The sequence below is a fragment of the Arvicanthis niloticus genome, chromosome 6 (genome assembly GCF_011762505.2).
Source record: "Arvicanthis niloticus isolate mArvNil1 chromosome 6, mArvNil1.pat.X, whole genome shotgun sequence".
Classification (NCBI taxonomy): domain Eukaryota; kingdom Metazoa; phylum Chordata; class Mammalia; order Rodentia; family Muridae; genus Arvicanthis; species Arvicanthis niloticus.
The window spans coordinates 38,041,316-38,059,833 of NC_047663.1; the positions used below are offsets into that span (position 1 = coordinate 38,041,316).

At 42.2% G+C, this 18,518-nt stretch overlaps 1 protein-coding gene across 19 annotated transcripts in view; it reads right to left on the reverse strand.

Annotated features, from left to right (window-relative positions):
- The window catches only part of Synrg (synergin gamma), a 76,457-nt gene that overhangs the window by 40,726 nt on the left and 17,213 nt on the right, over positions 1-18,518 (reverse strand). For 8 of the 19 annotated variants that reach the window (XM_076936138.1, XM_076936132.1, XM_076936133.1 and 5 more), the window contains exons 6-12: positions 17,874-17,985; positions 14,175-14,477; positions 12,668-12,901; positions 11,727-11,804; positions 9,935-10,131; positions 9,053-9,301; positions 5,277-5,410 (exon numbers count right to left, since the gene is read on the reverse strand). In XM_076936138.1, the coding sequence (XP_076792253.1) occupies positions 5,277-5,410; positions 9,053-9,301; positions 9,935-10,131; positions 11,727-11,804; positions 12,668-12,901; positions 14,175-14,477; positions 17,874-17,985 (1,307 nt within the window). The remainder of the gene's footprint in view (positions 1-5,276; positions 5,411-9,052; positions 9,302-9,934; positions 10,132-11,726; positions 11,805-12,667; positions 12,902-14,174; positions 14,478-17,873; positions 17,986-18,518) is intronic. The other 11 variants (XM_034505911.2, XM_076936137.1, XM_034505914.2 and 8 more) reach the window with 2 other exon arrangements.

Below are 18,518 nucleotides of genomic sequence, written 5' to 3' on the forward strand. Positions count from 1 at the left end.
GAGGTCTCTGCCCTGCAGCAAAACCCTTTTCACAGTCATTTAAATCTTCTTATCAGCAGCCTGCAACCAAGGTAGAAACCAGGCTGTCCTACCGGCATGGTAATTGGGTCCACTGTGTTTCAAGACTTAAAGGCATCAGATATTAAAATTTCGCACCGCTGCCACACAGCTGCTGCTATCTGATCTTGACAAATGTAATAGCTTATCATCTATACATGTAGGTGGATGCTTTTATAGTTCCATAAATAATTAAACTATAGCTCATTGACCAGAATGTTACATAGGAATACAGGTAATTGGTGTTTAAGGACAAAAAGCCCAGGAAACTGGATGCCCTGCCTACTTTTTGTAACCCTCCAATTTTAGCTATGGTCTTTTAAAAGCTCAGTGGCAAAATCTTTCTGCTAAATGTGACATTTAATTGAATGTAATTAATTTTAAAATTATATTCACAGAATTGGACAAAGAGAGACTCTGCAGGGTAATGAAGCAGCTGATGGAAGCTAAGAGAATCCAGTTCCCGTCCAGAACATTGGCATACACCAATTATACACACGCGCACCACACATCAGGGCTGCACTGCAGTTCCTTTCAGGAGCTATTATTTTTTTAAAAAGAAGGCTGTAATCACCATCAGAGTGTTTATGCCTATTATGTATAGCAGTCATTATCTGCTTTATACATGAAAACAGTCATTTTTGCTCTTTCAGGGAAGTTCTCAAGTGAGAGGGACACACTGTTTTGAAATATAAAATCTGCATTCTATTGAAAGGCAAAACTGGGAACTTGGTCATCAAAGAACACATCTTGTTTCCCCAGAGACTCTACTTCCATATACCTACTGCAGGTGTAAAATAAGAAACCACTATTTCAACTGAAGAGTCTGGACAAGGTAAACCTTACTTGTGATCAAGAGGATGTACCCTGAAGAGCACACAGAGACAGAAAGTGCACCTGGTTTTTATTCTAACTCTGTGGTGACTGAATCTCCTCTCCAATGGCTGGGGTCTGGCCTCACTGTATTACTTGGTTGGCTAGTTTGTACAGAGTAGGTGCCAGCACAGAAAAGGAAGGAAGGGGAGAAGGTCGTTGCTCCAGGCCTTCATGTTCCTGGAGTAGAGCAATGGACCTTGTTATTGGGGGGAGGGCAGAGCAGGATTAAAACATTTACATTAAAGTCTACAAGGTGGGGGGATTAGAATTCCTTGCCCCAAACACACATTTTATAATTTGTGACAGAAAAGACTATTTGGTATTTCTTATACAGATACTTTTACCCCCCACTTTGCTAAATATTAATGTTTATAAAGAAATACTTAGATTATAGTGTGGTGGTGCAGTGTTTAATCTCAGTACTTGGGAGGTAGAGGTAGGCAGATCTCTGTGAGTCTTAGGCAACCCTGTTCTACACAGTTTTAGGATGGCCAGAGATATGTAATAATGGAGACCATGTTTCAACAAACAAACCACAGAAAACAAAACAAATGAAATGCTTAGTTCTTGGCTAACAGCCCCAAGGTCCCCGGTGCCAGGGCCCTATCTGGGTAGCTGGTTCTCCTAGCCCCCCACCCCCACCCTGAGTACTTTCTTAATACACAGCTGGATGCCTGTGACACTTTCTTTTCCCTGTGTCAAGAACACAGCATTTCCATGCTGTCACTCAAAACCCAGAGCAGCTCCCTCTGGCCTCATGGGGCAGGGCTGGGGGGTGCAGAGCTTTTCCTGAAGTCATTTCTTACTCTGAGGATGATTTACAGATGTGAGCTTGGATCACAGGCTTCCCACAGCAGGGGCTGCCCTAGCTGCTACCGCTTTCTCACCAACTTACAATGCTTCTTGTCAGCCATGGCCACTCCACTGTGTAAAACTTTTCCATTCTGGTTACACACAGCAATTACAGAAGCAAAAGTAATTTGCCTCTCAGAATTAAAGCAACTTCCTATTCTAGGTTCTTGCCCTTCCCACTCAGTCAGCCCTCCAGTAAAGGTTACGGATCTCCTAACATTCTTTTTCATACTGTTCACCTATTTCCTAATAAGAGCGCCCCCAATGGGAAATTTCAGTCATCTTCCCCCTTCTTTCCCACCCCATAACTATTGGAGGGGGCAGGCTCTCTGGTTTATTGGACTAGAGAGTTCTCCCTACAGGCCTCTTCCTGAATAAAGCCCATGCTGTGGTAGACATCTGTTCCCTTGTCTGTCTTTCTTTCTCCGGCTGTACGCTTTCCACCCAGTCTACTCCTAAAGCTTTATTTGTTCTGTCATCTTTGCTGACACCTAATACCCATTTTCTGCCTGAAGACACTGACCAAGGCTTAGTTATCATTCTCTAGGCTTAGTTATATCGTAACTCACAGACTGCTTTTAAACTAAATTCATAATATGAAATATAGATAATCACAGTTCAGATCACTCACACACAGATGTGTGAGTCTCTAGTATGATGTGTGTGGCATGTGGATGTAACCCACTTGCACCCCCCACACACTTGAAATCAATCACCTGCGTTAGCTACCGTATCTAATATTGAAAAGTCTGTGCACAGTCACTGTGCAGCACTGTCTAGCTATAAAGACACCAAACTTTGGGCATTTTCAGCAGATACATCATTTTTTTTTTCTGAATATTTTTCAATTTAGCTGACTGAATCTGAGAATTCAACAGACACATAATTCAGATTGAGTCACGAGAGCTTTAAGGGATAATGCAGGCACCCAGGGTAAGCTGAACTTCTATAGACCGGCAACTGCGGACTTTGGTCTGTATTTCTAGTGTTTCACCCCAGCGTCTGGCACATAGTCGATGCTAAGTAAACATACGCTGAAGGACTGACTATGTGAACACGAGTGTGAACTTTTAGACAGGAGAAAACTATTTTCATTTAGTTGGAGGTAGTGACATGAGATCGGTACTGTAAAAGGCATGTGCACAGCTGTGTGTGACGATAAATGATGACATGCATAGCTGCCTGTGATACAGTGCCAGGGGATCTGATGCTCTGTTCTGTCTTCTTGGGCACCTGCACACATGTGACATATATTCACATAGACAGACAGAATCAGACATATAGATGCACACACACACATACTTTAAAAAACAAACAATAAAAGTCAATCAATATGATAAACAAAGAAAACCCTAAGGTCAAAAAAATAAAAATCTGTCAAAAGCCCACACATCTTAGGTCTAGATACCATTTTAGAACTTTTACCCAATTTTAAGAACTTTTACCCGTCAGCTGAAAGACCTTTCCCCTACTCACTTGAGAGACAGTTTATAGTCTACATGTTACAATATCATCATCTGACAGTTATGTATGAGCTAAGCAACACTGGGGTGAAACTTGAGAAACACAGACCATTACAGTTAGGATCCAGTTAGTAGCAGAAAAGGGAGATGGTAACTTATTTCACATGCATGGGCTGCTGGAAGAGTTAGAAAAACTCGATGTTTAGCTGATTTTTGAAATAAGTTTTGAATTAGCTCTGGAGGGCTGGACTGCGGACTGCATGAACTGGGCAGAGCAAGAGCACACACAAGCTATCAAGCAGGCAGAGCTGACCAGAGACAGGACACAAGCCTTCAGCCTGGTGACTGGGTGTGGTGATATCATGGACCAACCAAGGAAGATTAGTAATGGTGATGTAACAAATATTTGGCTCTCAGCAGGAAATTAACCTAATTCTATGCAGTGAGTTTGAGATGTCTTGCCTGACTCCTTTGGATAAGATGTGTAAGATGTCTGAAGGAAGAGGTCTAGGTGGACATGTGATGCAGTGTTCTGTCCTGGGACGTGACACATGTGCTGACATTACAGGACTAGACACTGTATGTCCCTTACACGTGTTTGGCATATGTTTCTGTTGCCTCACGTTGTGACCCAGATGGGCTCCTTACTCGTGGCCCATCTCCAGCCTCAGCTTGCTAAGTGTTAGCATTACAGGTGTGTGCCACTATGTCTACTTGTGTAGAATGTATTCTTTATATTCTTATACTCAGAATAATATGTTTCTGGTCTGAAAACTCCTCTCCCCTGCCTATCTTTAGCATAGTGTGATGTGGGAGGCCTGACTGGGTAAAATGGAAGTGACAGTACTGACTACACAAACAGGCACATAAGAGAAACACAGTATGTGTTCTGTCTGACAGAAACAACTTTCAAAATAAAACCAAATGCAGCTCTATTGTGTACTCAGTCTGCTCCTCCAATCTGTGGAGGAAGGATCTAAACAGAGAGAAGGGGGTAGGCAGAGAGGGTGAGATGCTGGCAGTGTGCTGACTGGTCCCAGGCAGATGAGGTACTGACGATGTGCTAGCTGAACCAATGACTATCTCTAGAGCCGAGTTTCTCAACCTGTGGGGCACGATGCCTTTCAAGGCTGGGGAGTGTCAAACGATTCTTTCCTGGGGATCGCCTAAGACCATAAGAAAACATAGATCTTTACATTATGATCCATAATAGTAGCAAAATTAGTCATGGAGTAGCAACAGAAATAATTTTATGGTTGGGGTCAGCACAGCACAAGGAACCGTAAAACTGTACTAAAGGGTTGCAGCATTAGGAAGGTTGAGACCCTGCTCTAGAGGAAAACCTAAGTGAAATGTTTGCAGGTCTGGGTGCAAACAAACAGAAATCTGGAGGTTGGAAGCCACTGATGAAAAAAAGACACATGAATAATTAAAATCCAGGAACCTGAATTACAATTTTATGGAAAATCAAGAGTATGTTATACTACTATAAAATACAAAATTACATGATCCAGCTTCAAACTTTTTTCAACAGCTGAAGACTGAATCTAATAAAAGAACAGGAAGCCATTGTGGTGCAGGCACTAAGCTGTTACAAGTCAGGTTTGTTGTTTTCCTTTGTCTCTCTTTTTCTTTTTAGAGAAGGTTTCTATGTGGAGTCCTGGCTGTCCTGAAACTCACTGTGTGGTCTAGGCTGGCCTAGAACTCACAGAGATCCACTTGTATCTGCCTCCCTTGAAGGGGTGCCCCACCATACCCAGCACCACGAAGCAGGCTAAAGACAAACATGACAAGCAGGTGTGCACTGGAAGGAAGGGGAGGAGCCAAAGGTCAGGTGGTCACAGAGCACAGAAGCAGACTGCATGCAGACTGTTAATGCAGACTCTCATGTCACAGCCCAGGGGCCATGAGAGGAGTAGGTACGTCACTGCTCTCTGGACAGGACACTTGTTGTTTTCAGGCTTATTACATGGATACCCTTTCCCTAATGGTAAAATATAAGGTTAAATATATTCAACTCTGTTCTACCTGTTTCCATGCTGAGAATTATTGGTTTTTGAGGAAGCAGGCACCTCTTGGAAGTCAGTGAAAGAATCATCGATGGATCCTGACTTCGAAGCATCTTGAAAATCTTGAAAATCATCTTCTTCTGTCTTTCCCACCTAGAGTTACAAAGTGTTAGAGTCAGGTCACTACTGCTGCGATGAAACACTGTGACCAAAGCAAGCTGGAGAGGAGAGGGTTTATTTGACTTACTCCTCCACATCACTGTTCATCACTGAAGGAAGTCAGAACACGACTCAAACAGGGAAGGAACCTGGAGGCATGAGCTGATGCAGAGGCCATGGAGAGGTGCTGCTTACTGGCTTGCTCATCGTGGCTTGCTCAGCCTGCTTTCTTACTGAACCCAGGACCACCAGCCCAGGGATGGCATCACAGGACCCATAACCAGATCTTATGGAGGGATTTTCTCAACTGAACTCCCCTCTTTCAGATAACTCTAGTTTGTGTCAAGTTGACATTAAATTAGCCAGAACAACTGACCCCTTGTTAATTTGACACACAAACATATCACTGTTAAGTCATAACCTTTCCTTTTTTTGTTCTTCCCCCAAGATCACACATTAATATCAACATTACAACACAAACATCCCAAATTTTAAAAGTCTCACAGTCTTTAAATTTTCAGCCTTATAAAATAAAAAATAAAATACTTTCTTACTTCAAGAGGGAAAGAACAGAACACAGTCACAATCTGAACCAAACAAAACCAAACTTCCACAGTGTAAATGACTCAGTGTCCAATTCTCTGGGACTCACTCCAGGGGGTGTGGCTCTGTTCCCTAGCTCCGCCCTCTGCAGCACACAAAGCTTGTCTTCCAGGCTCCGGCTTGCTCCATTCCACTACTGCTACTGTTCTTGGTGGTCATCCCATAGCACTGGTATTTCCAAAACTGCTGTGCTCCCTAGCTGCACCTGGACTGCACTTTCACCAACAGCCCCTCCTGGGCTCTCTGCAGGGACTCCAACCCCCCATCCCCACCCCCCAGTGCCAAGCCTCAGCTGTTCTCCACAAACCCTTCACACCTTCAAAATCAGCACTACCAGGGTGACTCTTACATTACAAAGTTCAGCTGTCAACACAAGGTACAACTTTGGCTATGCCTAGAACACAGCTTCTGTGTGCTAAGTCTCTGGAAACACTTCCCAGAAGACTTCACCTCAATGATGCTGGTCTCTTCTTAACCACAGCTGATTCTTTAGCCCCAGCTGACCTGAATCATTGTTCCAGCAAAGCAAGGTTTTAAGCTAGTGGTTCTGGTCTCTTGCTAATCACAGCTGATTCTTCAACTCCAGCTGACCAGAACCATACACTGTTCATACAAAAGGCCTAGTAGAGTCTTTGCTTCCCTCTGAAACTTCACAAGCCAGGTCTCCATCGTCTGCATTGTGCTCAACATTCTTATTTCCTAAGCTCCTGCATCACAGTTCATTTAGCCCTCAACATACAATGGCGTTTCTCACCCAAAGTTTCAAAGTCCTTCTATAATCCTCCCCCAAAACAACATGGTCAGGTCAGCCACAGCAATATTCTGCTATTCTGGTACCAACTTGTTTTAGGATTCCTAGTGCTATGATGAAACACTGTGACCAAACTAACTTGGAGAGGAGAGAGTTTATTCGGCTTACACTCCACATCTGTTCATCATGGAAGGAAGACAGGAAAAGAACTCAAGTATAGGGCACAGACATGGAAGCAGGGGTTGGTGCAGAGGCCATGGAGAAGTGCTGCTTACTGGCTTGTTCAGCCTGCTTTCTTATAGAACCCCCGGACCACCAGGCCAGGGATGGCACCACACACAATCACTATTTTTTTTTAAATGCCCTACAGCAAGATCTTATAGAGGCATCTTCTCAATTAAGGCCTTTCAGATAACTCAACCTTGCCAAAGAATACTTACATAGGGAACATGAGATTGCCAAAGTAAATAACTCCTCACCATGCATCAACTTCAGAGCCTATCATGTAATTGCTCAATTTAATTAAAACTGCCTAATTTCATAATCACGTGAGTGTGTTAGTGTATGCACACATGCTAGAATTGAACACAGGGTCTTGTGCATATTAAACAAATGCTCTACCACTGAGCACATACAGCTTCAGGCAAGAACACAACTGAGATATAATAACAGAGATGCTTAAGGCAAGAATCCTGTCTCAGGGGCTGGAGAGATGGCTCAGTGGTTAAGAGCACTGACTGCTCTTCCAGAGGTTCTGAGTTCAATTCCCAACAACCACATGGTGGCTCACAACCATCTGTAATGGGATCTGATGCTCTCTTCTGGTGTATCTGATGACAGCAACAATGTATTATAAATATGTATATTATAAATATGTATATATAAATAAAAAAAATAAATCTTTGAAGAAAAAGATGCTTAAAAAAAAAGAATCCTGTCTCATATTTTAAAGTTTTCTCTGGCACAAATGTAATGAAAGGACTGGCTTAAATAGCTAACTTAACATTTTTAAAGTAGTTGGATTATGGCCAGGCAGTGGTGGCGCACGCCTTTAATCCCAGCACTTGGGAGGCAGAGGCAGGTGGATTTCTGAGTTCGAGGCCAGCCTGGTCTACACAGTAAGTTCCAGGACAGCCAAGGCTATACAGAGAAACCCTGTCTCGAAAAATAGAAAAAAAAAAAAAAAAAAGTAGTTGGATTACATTTGTCTGGTTGCTGACAGCAATGTTTGTGAACAGACATGACCCCTATAACCAGTCATACACAAAAGCAACACTGGCTTCTAGGCTACCACCCAGAGCAGCAGACTGTTCATGGTCCATTTGCTTTATGGAACAAGCTCACATTACACTGTTCAGTACTTCAGAAATGTCATTACACAACAGGGTCATCCTTCCATGCCCTAAACAGAGATCCACTCTGTTCATGTTAATGATTACTTTCCACTGTATGGAGAAACTAAAATCATTGAACATTTTCTTCATACAGTGGACATTTTATTCTAACAAGCAGTGTTACTGACATCCTGACTCTGCTAACTTCAGCTGCCATCTCTGAGGGCATGCTTTCAAACAGTTGTGCCAATAAACCTGCAGGATTAGTCATTTTTTCCTACATGACACTGCATATTTGTACATTAAAAATGTTCGTTTGCTAATCTGAGAAGTGATGAAACTTTTGAGACAGGATTTACCATGTAGCCCTGGCAGGCCTGGAACTCTCTATGTAAACCAGGCTGACCTCAAACTCAGAGATCTCCTGCCTCTGACTTCTGAGTATTGAAGTCAAAGATATGGACTACCATGTCTGGCCTTAAAATCTCTGTGTGTGTGTGTGTGTGTGTGTGTGTGTGTGTGTGTGTGTGTGTGTGGTGTATGTATGTATGTGGTATATGTATGTTTGTGTAGGTGTGCATGTATGTGTGTGGTACATGTATGTGTGTACATATACAGAAGGACAGAGGTAGACATCATGTGTTTTCCTCAACTGCTTAGTTCTCAACAAATATTTTGTGTATTTAAAAAATAATTAAAAACAAAAACAAACAATTGAATTTTGTATTATATTAATACTTAAAAATTATTTTATTTTTTGAAGTGCTGGGGTCAAATTTAGGAGGATCCTGAGTATCCTAGGTGAGAGAGCTCACAGATGAATCACACCTCTATTTCCATATCAAGTGTCCACTACAATCCAGCAGACTGAATCTCTGAAGGAAAGCTGCCCACATCCCACATACACTTTCTGGAATGATCTGACACACACAAAGCTTCTCCACTTACCTGGTTTGAGGGGTAGGCTGGCATGAAGCCACTGGAAGTTGGTGCTGCAGCTCCACCCACTGGGCCAACAAGGTTAATGCCCATGATGGGCTGTCCAAGGGTGAGGGGCATGGAGCCTGCAGGGCCAGAGGGCATCGCTGTTGGCTGGCTCACTGGGGTAGGCAGAGTCATAGGAAAGCCGCTTAAGGTAGGAATGGGAGCTGCAGGGAACTGGTTCAAAGCATCAGGGCTCATGGCAGGAACACCCCTCTACATGGAACACCAAAAAAACCAGAAACATTTTAGCCAGCAGCAGGCCACACTCAAAATCAGTGCAAGAGAGACCTACAGGAAGCTTTTCTGTGGTTCCCTTTCTTTGTCTGCTACCAGGAGAACAGTATCCAGGAGGATAAGGCAGCAGGATCCATGACTGTTCTGTACTACTGAAAATGTAATCATACAAGGCCATCCTTTCATGCAGCAAATGTGGACCTATTTCATCCATCCAAACTCTCCTCATTTAAAACACCCGATGCTGATACTTAGACATGGTCAGCACACGCCAATTGTGACAATTTTTTGTCTGATAAGTTTAATTAATTTGCTAAAATCAAAGAAACTAAACTAATTTCAAAGTATAAGAAAACTTGTTACCAGCCTAAGTATACTTTAAGGAGTTCTAAGTAAGAGCAAAAATTGATTTCATCAATTATTTTCACTTTTGAACAAAGGGATAACGTGCTAGGATGTGAATTACATGGACTGTATCTTTTTGGAAAACTGTATCACAAAGCACCTAAATTTTAATGTACAAGGAAATCTACAAGACTATGATGAAATGGGATTCATTCTTTCAATCTGTAGAAACAACACACTTGTTCTGACATAAGACACATAGTCTACCTGAGTTACTGCTACCATGGCGAGAACGGTATAAAGCTCCTCCTTAGTGAGCTTGCCAGGTGTGGTTCGATTAGCTAATGCCCATATCTGTCCGAGAGTTTCCCTGGGAAGTCCAGATGACATCAGAATGGGATAAAGTTTAGCAGTATCTATTCCAGTTGGAGTCATTGTGGTTTCTAAAATTTTCTTATAGGCATCTATTGAAAGAAAAATCAAATGACAAATGCAAACACACTGTAGGTGGTTGACTTTGCTGCTGCCACTGTTGGTATAAAAGAATAATCTTAGGTCAAGTTGCTTTAATATAGCTGGCATCTGGCTCAGTGCGGAAGAGGTCCCCGCTGCCAAGCCTGATGGCCTGAGTTCAATCACTGGAACCCTCTGACCTCCACATACATGCAAACCTACACATACATGACTAGGAAAGGCTGCATGCATATATACAGAGGAAAATGAAGGAGAAAAGACAAACTGGCAGAAAACAAATACACTTAAAAAATATACTAAGATCTAGTTTCTGAATGGTTTAGAGAGAGGAAAGGGAAGAGACTCAATGGGCAGATTGGGTCCCGCAGGGTTTGGGGGAATATCTAGCCTTTGAATTGTGGCTGTAAGATTAAAATACAAAGCAGACATTTACCAATTTCTCCCAGAAAGAAATTCCTCTATGGAGATCTTGCATCAACATTTATCCAAGTGTAGAACAATGTTTGTCTGTAGCAGCTTTAGCACTGATGAGCTAATGGACACACCTCAGCTTGCTGTACAGGGCTGTACAGCAAACCACGCAGCTATGATTTGCTAACCTCAGCATCTGCTGCTGAAAGGGCTATTATTTCTGTGTCTACTGATTGTGGCTTAAACACACTATCATCTTGCATCTACTGAGAACTAACACACTATCCATTTTAGCAATTTCTTCAACTAAACAATAGTAATACACATTAAAAAACAAAACACCCAAACACCATTTTCCAACGTAGAAAATGATGTTTCCCAATATTTTATTTCATATAGTTTCATAGGACAATCAGAAAAAAAGAATATTTTTAAAAAACCCTTAAGAATGCACAAAGTATTAACAAGATACTTTAAAAATTGTATGTGAATAGGTGTTGCGTCTGCATGTCAATCTATGTACTACATATATGTCTAGTGCCCGCAGAGGCCGGAAGAGGGTAGTTATGAGTTATGTGGGTTCTCCCAGAACCTTGGTCCTCTGGAAGACCAGATATGCTCTTAACCACTGAACCATCTCTTTGGCCCCAGTACTGTGATTCTTGATAGGTTATTAGTAGCCTTTGAAATAAGTCTCTGATAATATCATTTAAAACACAATGACTCTAATGGCTTGGCTTTTGCACCATGAGCAATCTTGTCACTCCCAAGAAAGCAGTCTTTTTTCTTTCTTTCTCCCGCCCTCCCCAATTCCTCTCTCTTCCTCTCTCTCTCTCTCTCTCTCTCTCTCTCTCTCTCTCTCTCTCTCTCTCTCTCTCTCTCTCTTTTTGAGACAAGGTCTCACTGAATAGCCCTGGCTGTCCTGGAACTCAGAGAGAACAACAACGTCTCTCTGCTAAGTGCTAGGATTAAAGCTGTGCATCATGGCTCCCAGCCCATAAAGTAGTCTTAAACGTGAAGTTCATTTAGTTTTCTATACTCTTGTAGAAAAAGTATAAGTAGCGATTCCTTCTGCATATTTTATAACCACTACAGTCAATATTTAGAAATATCTCTATAATATTTAAAGTCAAATATCCAGAAGGGAATGCTGGGCAAAGCAGCTTTACTTTACCTGGAACCAAACTCTCATTGTAAATCCAAGGAGGCATTCTGGGCTGAACAGGCTCCTGAGAGGGAAACACGCCCACACCTACAAGGTAAAGATAGTTAATATACACATGGTCTGGAGACAAGTCACTGCTTTTTACACAGAGGAACACTGGCTGGAGACACTAGAAAAAAGTCACCAATATAACTAAGTACTTGGTTTCCAAACAAGTCTTGTTCAGTTACTATGCATTAAAGTGCAAAGAAAGTGCAAATCAGTAATCTGGGCTATAGGAGGCTTGCACATCTAATGTGCATGACAAGTTAACAGGAGAACACAACAGGCTGTGGCTTAAAATTACACATGCAAAACATCCTCCTGAGGTTTGTCTCCAGGTTGCTTACATTCTGATTCATCTCTGCAGTTAAAATTTGGAATCCAGCTTTTGAGTTTTGGGAAGAGGATGGGGCCATGCAGGTACCAAGCTTATGTTCCACTGCAGGCTGAAGACCTGTTTGTCTCTCCTCTGCACTGGGGGTTCACGCCCAGAGTCTTGAATATGGATCTGGATCTTTCAGGCCTCAATGCAGACTATTTAGGTCAGAGGGGGAAACTACATTTTCATTGGTGACTTTTCCAGCTACAGCTGAACTTTTTAACCTTTATGGAAAACCAGAAAGTATGAGGGGAATCAACAGGAGCTGGTGTAAAAATGAGGAAAGTTTAGGAGTGATTCTGATTAGGAAGCAGGGTTACCAACATCATTTGAAAAGGAGTAACACAGTGTATTTAAAGGAGTCAGAGCAAAATCTTAGGGGTTAATCAGAGAAAAGATTGCATAAAATATTTAAGCAAAATTGTAATTAGCATAATCAAGCAGCATCCATTTTAAGATTAATGCTTAAAGTGTTAGCATCCGAGCGGCAGTTGGTTATAAACAGTGTGCTGAATGCCCAGGAGCTCACCACTCTCTTCCTTTGACAGGGTTTGATCTGAAGTCCTTTCTGCCTCTGCAGTGGTGGGACCACTCACACATCCATCTACAACACCCCCGTTATGGGCCATTAAACCGGGACACTTCTTACTGGAACCTGGGACTACGGCTTTGTGCCCAGCTTCAGGAGTATTTAATTTAATGTGTTCCTGCCCAGATGCACTTATATCACAAGATACTAGGAGCTTCTCTTCCAAGGAAGGGCCTAAACAAACAGCATGAAGGATTATTTGTATATTACTGCATACACCAATGTTTTTTTCATCCCTTCCTGCCCCCGTATTCTCAGGGGAAGGTCTTCCCACAGAGCATGGATAATGTAATAATTCAATTGTTACCCATCTGTGTAGGATTTGAGAGACTCAGAAGTTTTAGAGAACTTAAAATAATAACCTTACTCAAGCTCTTAGGGATCCCATGCCACAGGAAGTAAAGTAACACAGTGGGGAGCGCTGCTATGAGAAGGTGGCAAGCTTCCATGACCAGACAGACACCCCTCCTAGCTAGTGGGGCTCCCTGTTTGGCCTGGTCACACATCTGTTAAACGGCAAGTCTTAGACTAAGGGTCTCTCAAGACCCTTCCCCACACACCATGTCTTGAGACACTGTGCCTGCTCCACAATTTCACAGATGGTAAAAACTAAGTACAGAAATCTTTAAAGACTTGTGCAAGGCCAAAAAGCATCACTGCAGTAGGCTGGCCTCAAACCTAAGCAGACCCTCCTGCCTCTGTCTGCCTAGTGCTGCAATTACAGACATGAGCCACCATATCCATCTTATAAGGGGCCCTTTTCTCCCTCCCCTTTTTCTGAAACAGGGTCTCATGCAGCCAGGTTGGTCCTGATCCATATAGCCAAGGATGACCCTGAACTCCTTCTAATCCTTTTGCCTCCATGTCTTAAGGAATAAATTACAGATGTGTGCACCATAGCCAGCTAGAGAGATCACATTTTAAAGGATTTAAATGTATTTTGTGTGTGCATGCTGGCCCATGTGAGACAGTGGGAAGACAATATGTGGAAGTCACTCCTCCCCTTCCAGAATGTGCCCTGAGGGTAACCTAAGTCAGCAAGCTTGGTGGCAAGCACTCTACCTGCTGAGCCACCTCAGCAGACTGAGCCACTGCTCCCCGCTTTATTTGTTTATTTTTAACATTTCATTGATTCTTTGTGTAGAAAGACTGCTTTTTAAAGGAGCTCTCCCCAGCACATTCTTAACATAATCTTAGGAGGCCAGTCTGCTCCTGAAGTCTCTCCTGTTTCTAACACACACAGCAGTGAAAGACTTTAAATCACTTTTCTGGTAAACGAGGATATAAAAACTATATCTAGTCTTGTGTTGGTGGCTGTTAATGGTTCTCATAAATCACATGTGTTTTTTTTTTTTTTTTGTCAACAGCACTGTATAATTCTACATAAGTAAGAGAAGTAAATTACTGTAGAATATTTTAATACTTTGATAATAACACCAGGAGTTACCTGCTTTCTGCACACTGTGGGAAGCTGGGGCAGCAGATAAACAAGGAATTTGCCCATGGACACCATGTAAGGCAAAAGACACTGGAGCCTGAGCTGGAGGTAGAGGCTGTGCCCCAGCCTTCTGTGTATTTAACTGGCTGAGTGGAGTGCTGGGGAGGAAAGACTGAAAGGGCCAGGCTGTGGAAGGAGGCCTGCAAGTGGGAAGTTCAACAGGCCCCTGCATAAAGCCACTGAATTCGTCTTCGCCAAGAAAGGCAGATGATGGGGAGACAGTTTTAGTAGAATGAGATGATGTGGGGCAGTCTGCAAAATGAAAAATGGCAATGAAACACATGGGAGTGAAAATCAGAAGGAGAGAGACATCCAGATGCGACAACCCTCAGAGCATGATACGAACAGCGAAGGTGACAACCTTCAGAGCACGCTCAAATGTGAACAGCGGAGGTGACAACCCTCAGAGCACGCTCAAATGTGAACAGTGAAGGTGACAACCCTCAGAGCACGCTCAAATGTGAACAGCAGAGGTGACAACCCTCAGAGCACACTCAAATATAAACAGCGGAAGTGAGAACCCTCAGAGCACACTCAAATATAAACAGCGGAGGTGACAACCCTCAGAGCATGCTCAAATTCGAACAGCAGAGGTGACAACCCTCAGAGCATGCTCAAATATGAACAGCGGAGGTGACAACCCTCAGAGTATGCTCAAATGCAAACAGCGGAGTGACAACTCTCAGAGGATACTCAAATGTGAACAGCAGAGGTGACAACCCTCAGAGCACGCTCAAATATGAACAGCGGAGGGGAGCAAGAAACAGCCAAAGGAACACCCTGATGTGCTTTGTTCTACAGATAAGCTCAAGAGCTAGTCTGCATTTGGTTCCAAACAGACAAAATTAACTCAAATTTCTGCCCTTCATTTTATTAGGTAGCATTAATTGTTCATCAAAGTGACAATTACTTCTGAAATCCAAGTGGTCTGTCTATCTAGATACTATTTCTTTCTTTTCTTTGTTTTTTGAGACAGAGTCTCTCTACTAAGCTCTGGCTGTCCTGGAACTCATTCCTTAGATCAGGCTAGCCTTGATCTCACAGAGATCTTCCTGCCTTTGCCTCCCGAGTGCTCGGATTAATGGCATGCATCACCACACTCAACCCTAGAAAGATCTTTCAGCCCCCCACCCCCACCTCATAAGAGTGCATGAAATGAACGAAATTCCGCTGCTCTGTATGAGTGCTTGGGATTTGAACTCAGGTCCTCATGCTTTCATGGCAAGAACTCTTATGAGGAGCCATCTCCCCAGCCACACTGGCTTTTTATCACTATGTGTGAGATTCACTTACACAATAAATATGCTCTGCAAGAGCTACATTTAACACAGAGCTCACTGATGGCTCCATTTCATTTTGGTTGGTTGGTTGGTTTTGGTTTTTTATTTTGCTTTTTTGAGACAGGGTTTCTCCGTACTCTGGCTGTCCTGGAACTCACTGTATAGACCAGGCTGGCCTCAAACTCAGAGATCCACCTGTCTCTGCCTTCTGCACATTGAGGTTCAAATATATGCGACACCACGACTAGCTGTTTCTTCATATTTTTAACCTGTTTGAATTGCTTTACTATCTACTAAGGTCTAATGTAACAAGGAACTGCCTCTCATTTGAAATAGATGGTGGTAACTTCAAGCTTGTTACTTAAGAACCAGTGGAATAAAATCTGGAATTGCCAAAAGTTATATGAAAGATGAAAATGAATATGCAAACATATTGCTGTAACTTTTTTTTTAAAAAAAAGAAAAAAGTCATGTAACATTGAACCCCATGCCTCCCAACAATGGCTGCTGAGAGCACAGGATAAGGCTCTCTGTGGGTTCTCAGCTGCTTTGGATGTCTTAAGACTGACTGGGTAAGCTTGGGAATCGCTGCCTCAAAACAGTCTTCTGGAAGAGTAGAAACAGCTCCACTTAGAAGTGTCATCTGTAAGGGTGCTGAATTCTGGCAATCTGAATAACACACCAATTGATGACCTCACTTGTCTTACTTGCTGCTAACTGCTGACCACAGCTTTGTGTTGACAAGGAAACTTGGTGTGAACACAGTGTCTGACCTACAATGGCCACTGCTCTCTGTCTTTTCTACGTTCAGTGCCATGCTCAGTTTTAGTCTTAACTTTCAATGTTTGTTTGGGGACAGGGTCAGCTACATAGCTTGGGTTGTCTTAGAACTTGCTATGTATATCCTATGGACTAGCCTCAAGCTCACAGCTCCCCTACCTTAGCCTCCCAAGTGCTGAGATTTCAGAATGTGCTACCACACTGACTGAGAATCACTTCATCACTACTTTGTTTGGCTTACGATTTTCAGTTTTAAATATGTGTTCCCTGATCTCAAAATGATTGCTAATAGCTTTCTCCTTCCAGTTTCAGTGTGTACTTCACTTTGGGCATGATTTTGGTAGTAGGAATCAAAGCACATGATCTAATCAGTGAATTACAGGACAGAGCCAAAGCTGAGCCAGAAAATCACAAATTAATAACAGGCTGCAGAGGTGGCTCAGCAGTTGAGAGCACTTGCTGCTCTTGTGCAGGACCTGAGTGTGGTTCCTGGTGTCCAGATCAATTTCACAGTAGCCCGTCACACCCAGGTCCAGGGGATCTGAAGGCCTCGGTGGGCATCAACATACATACATACACACACACACAGACACACACAGAGACACACACACAGACACACAGACACACACACACACACAGGTAAATAAAAAGAGAATTGATAATACTGCCAATGTTAGATTATTTTCTCCTGATATTAATTTATAAGAGATATTAAATCACAAGCATTTAAGATAAAACTTATTGATATATTTTCTAGCAGAAGACGGTATTTTTTGGCTTGCTGAGTGATTTATGAAAATTGTCTATTAATGTACCATCATTATGATTGACGTTACCTTGTAACAAAATGTCAAAGTATTTAATTAAAAAGATGAAAAAACATTTTGCATACAAGACAATTTCAACCAAGTCTTTAAAATGATAACAAAACAAAAATATCCATTTACTCTGCTTCTCTAAGTTTTATTTGATTACCTCCGGAATAAAAACTACAAAGAGATTTACTGAAGAAACTGAATTTTCCTGAATTTTATTTGATTACTGAGGAAGATCACAGCCATGACTATTTTCAGAATTTCTAAATTTTGTCCCATGAAATTTGACCTAGCTCCTAAAAGTACCAATTTCATAATAATGAAGATGGACTAGTAAACTTACTATGTTTCTTTGAATTAACAGGCTATCTTTTTTCTTATTTCAAGACAGGGTCTCTTTCTATGTAGTCCTGTCAGACCAGGCTGGCCTCAGATTTAGAGATCCTCCTGCCTCTGTCTCCCAGTGAGCACTGGGATTAAAGGCATGTACCACCATGCCAAGCACAACAGACTGTCTTCCATCAGTACACTCACTGTGAAAACTTCATGGGGAAGTTAACAAAGCTAAGTTTAACCAAAGGGCTAAGGATTTTAACCTCCAGCTTAGCTGTTGACTGGGCCAGATCCCTACATTTTAAAATATTCAAATCTGAATTTAGCTTGAAGGAAAAATTCAGCACAGGCCTTCACACGCAAAGGCCAATTAAACACAGGGAGATGATCAACCACCCTCCAAGGAAAGAACACTGCTTGTCTCTTAAAATGAAAACTACCTGGTTTCTTTGGATGTGATGCTGGAGTAGGGTGCATCTTAGCATCTCTGGAAAACCCATCCAAGTTTCCTTTTATGGCTTCCAAAGCATCATCTCTGTTCTTCTCTCCTGTCTGCAAGACAAAGACTGTGTTTACTTCTTCCCTTCTTAAACTAAACCTCAGATATCTATTTCCAGTAACCTTTTCTTCTTCTTTTGTTTTTGTTTGTTTGTTTTGTTCTGAGGCAAGGTTTGCCTTAGAGCTCTCTGTCCAGCCCAGGCTGGCCTCAGACCCATACCCAGCCACCCTCTTGACTTTGCTTCTCAGGTACAAGAATTTGGGAATGAGCCGCTGCACCAGGATTCAGGCCCAGTATTCTCACAGCACACTTGCAACAGTTAATTTTCAAAGTCAGAAAGATATCAATAAGTATATAAAATAATGCATAAAAAGACCCTCTATAGAGTATAAAAACTTGAAAAGGTTCATTCTCAAATACTATTGCACAGGGCTGTGAGATACTAAAAGTTCTATGAGGATCCTGACAAATCCAATTCCTATAATCAATCAATGTTTCCCAAGAAAACAATTACCAATATTGTCATGGTGGTTAAAAAAAAAAAAAAAAAAAAAAAAGTTGAGAAGAGAATGGCCCAACAATAGGG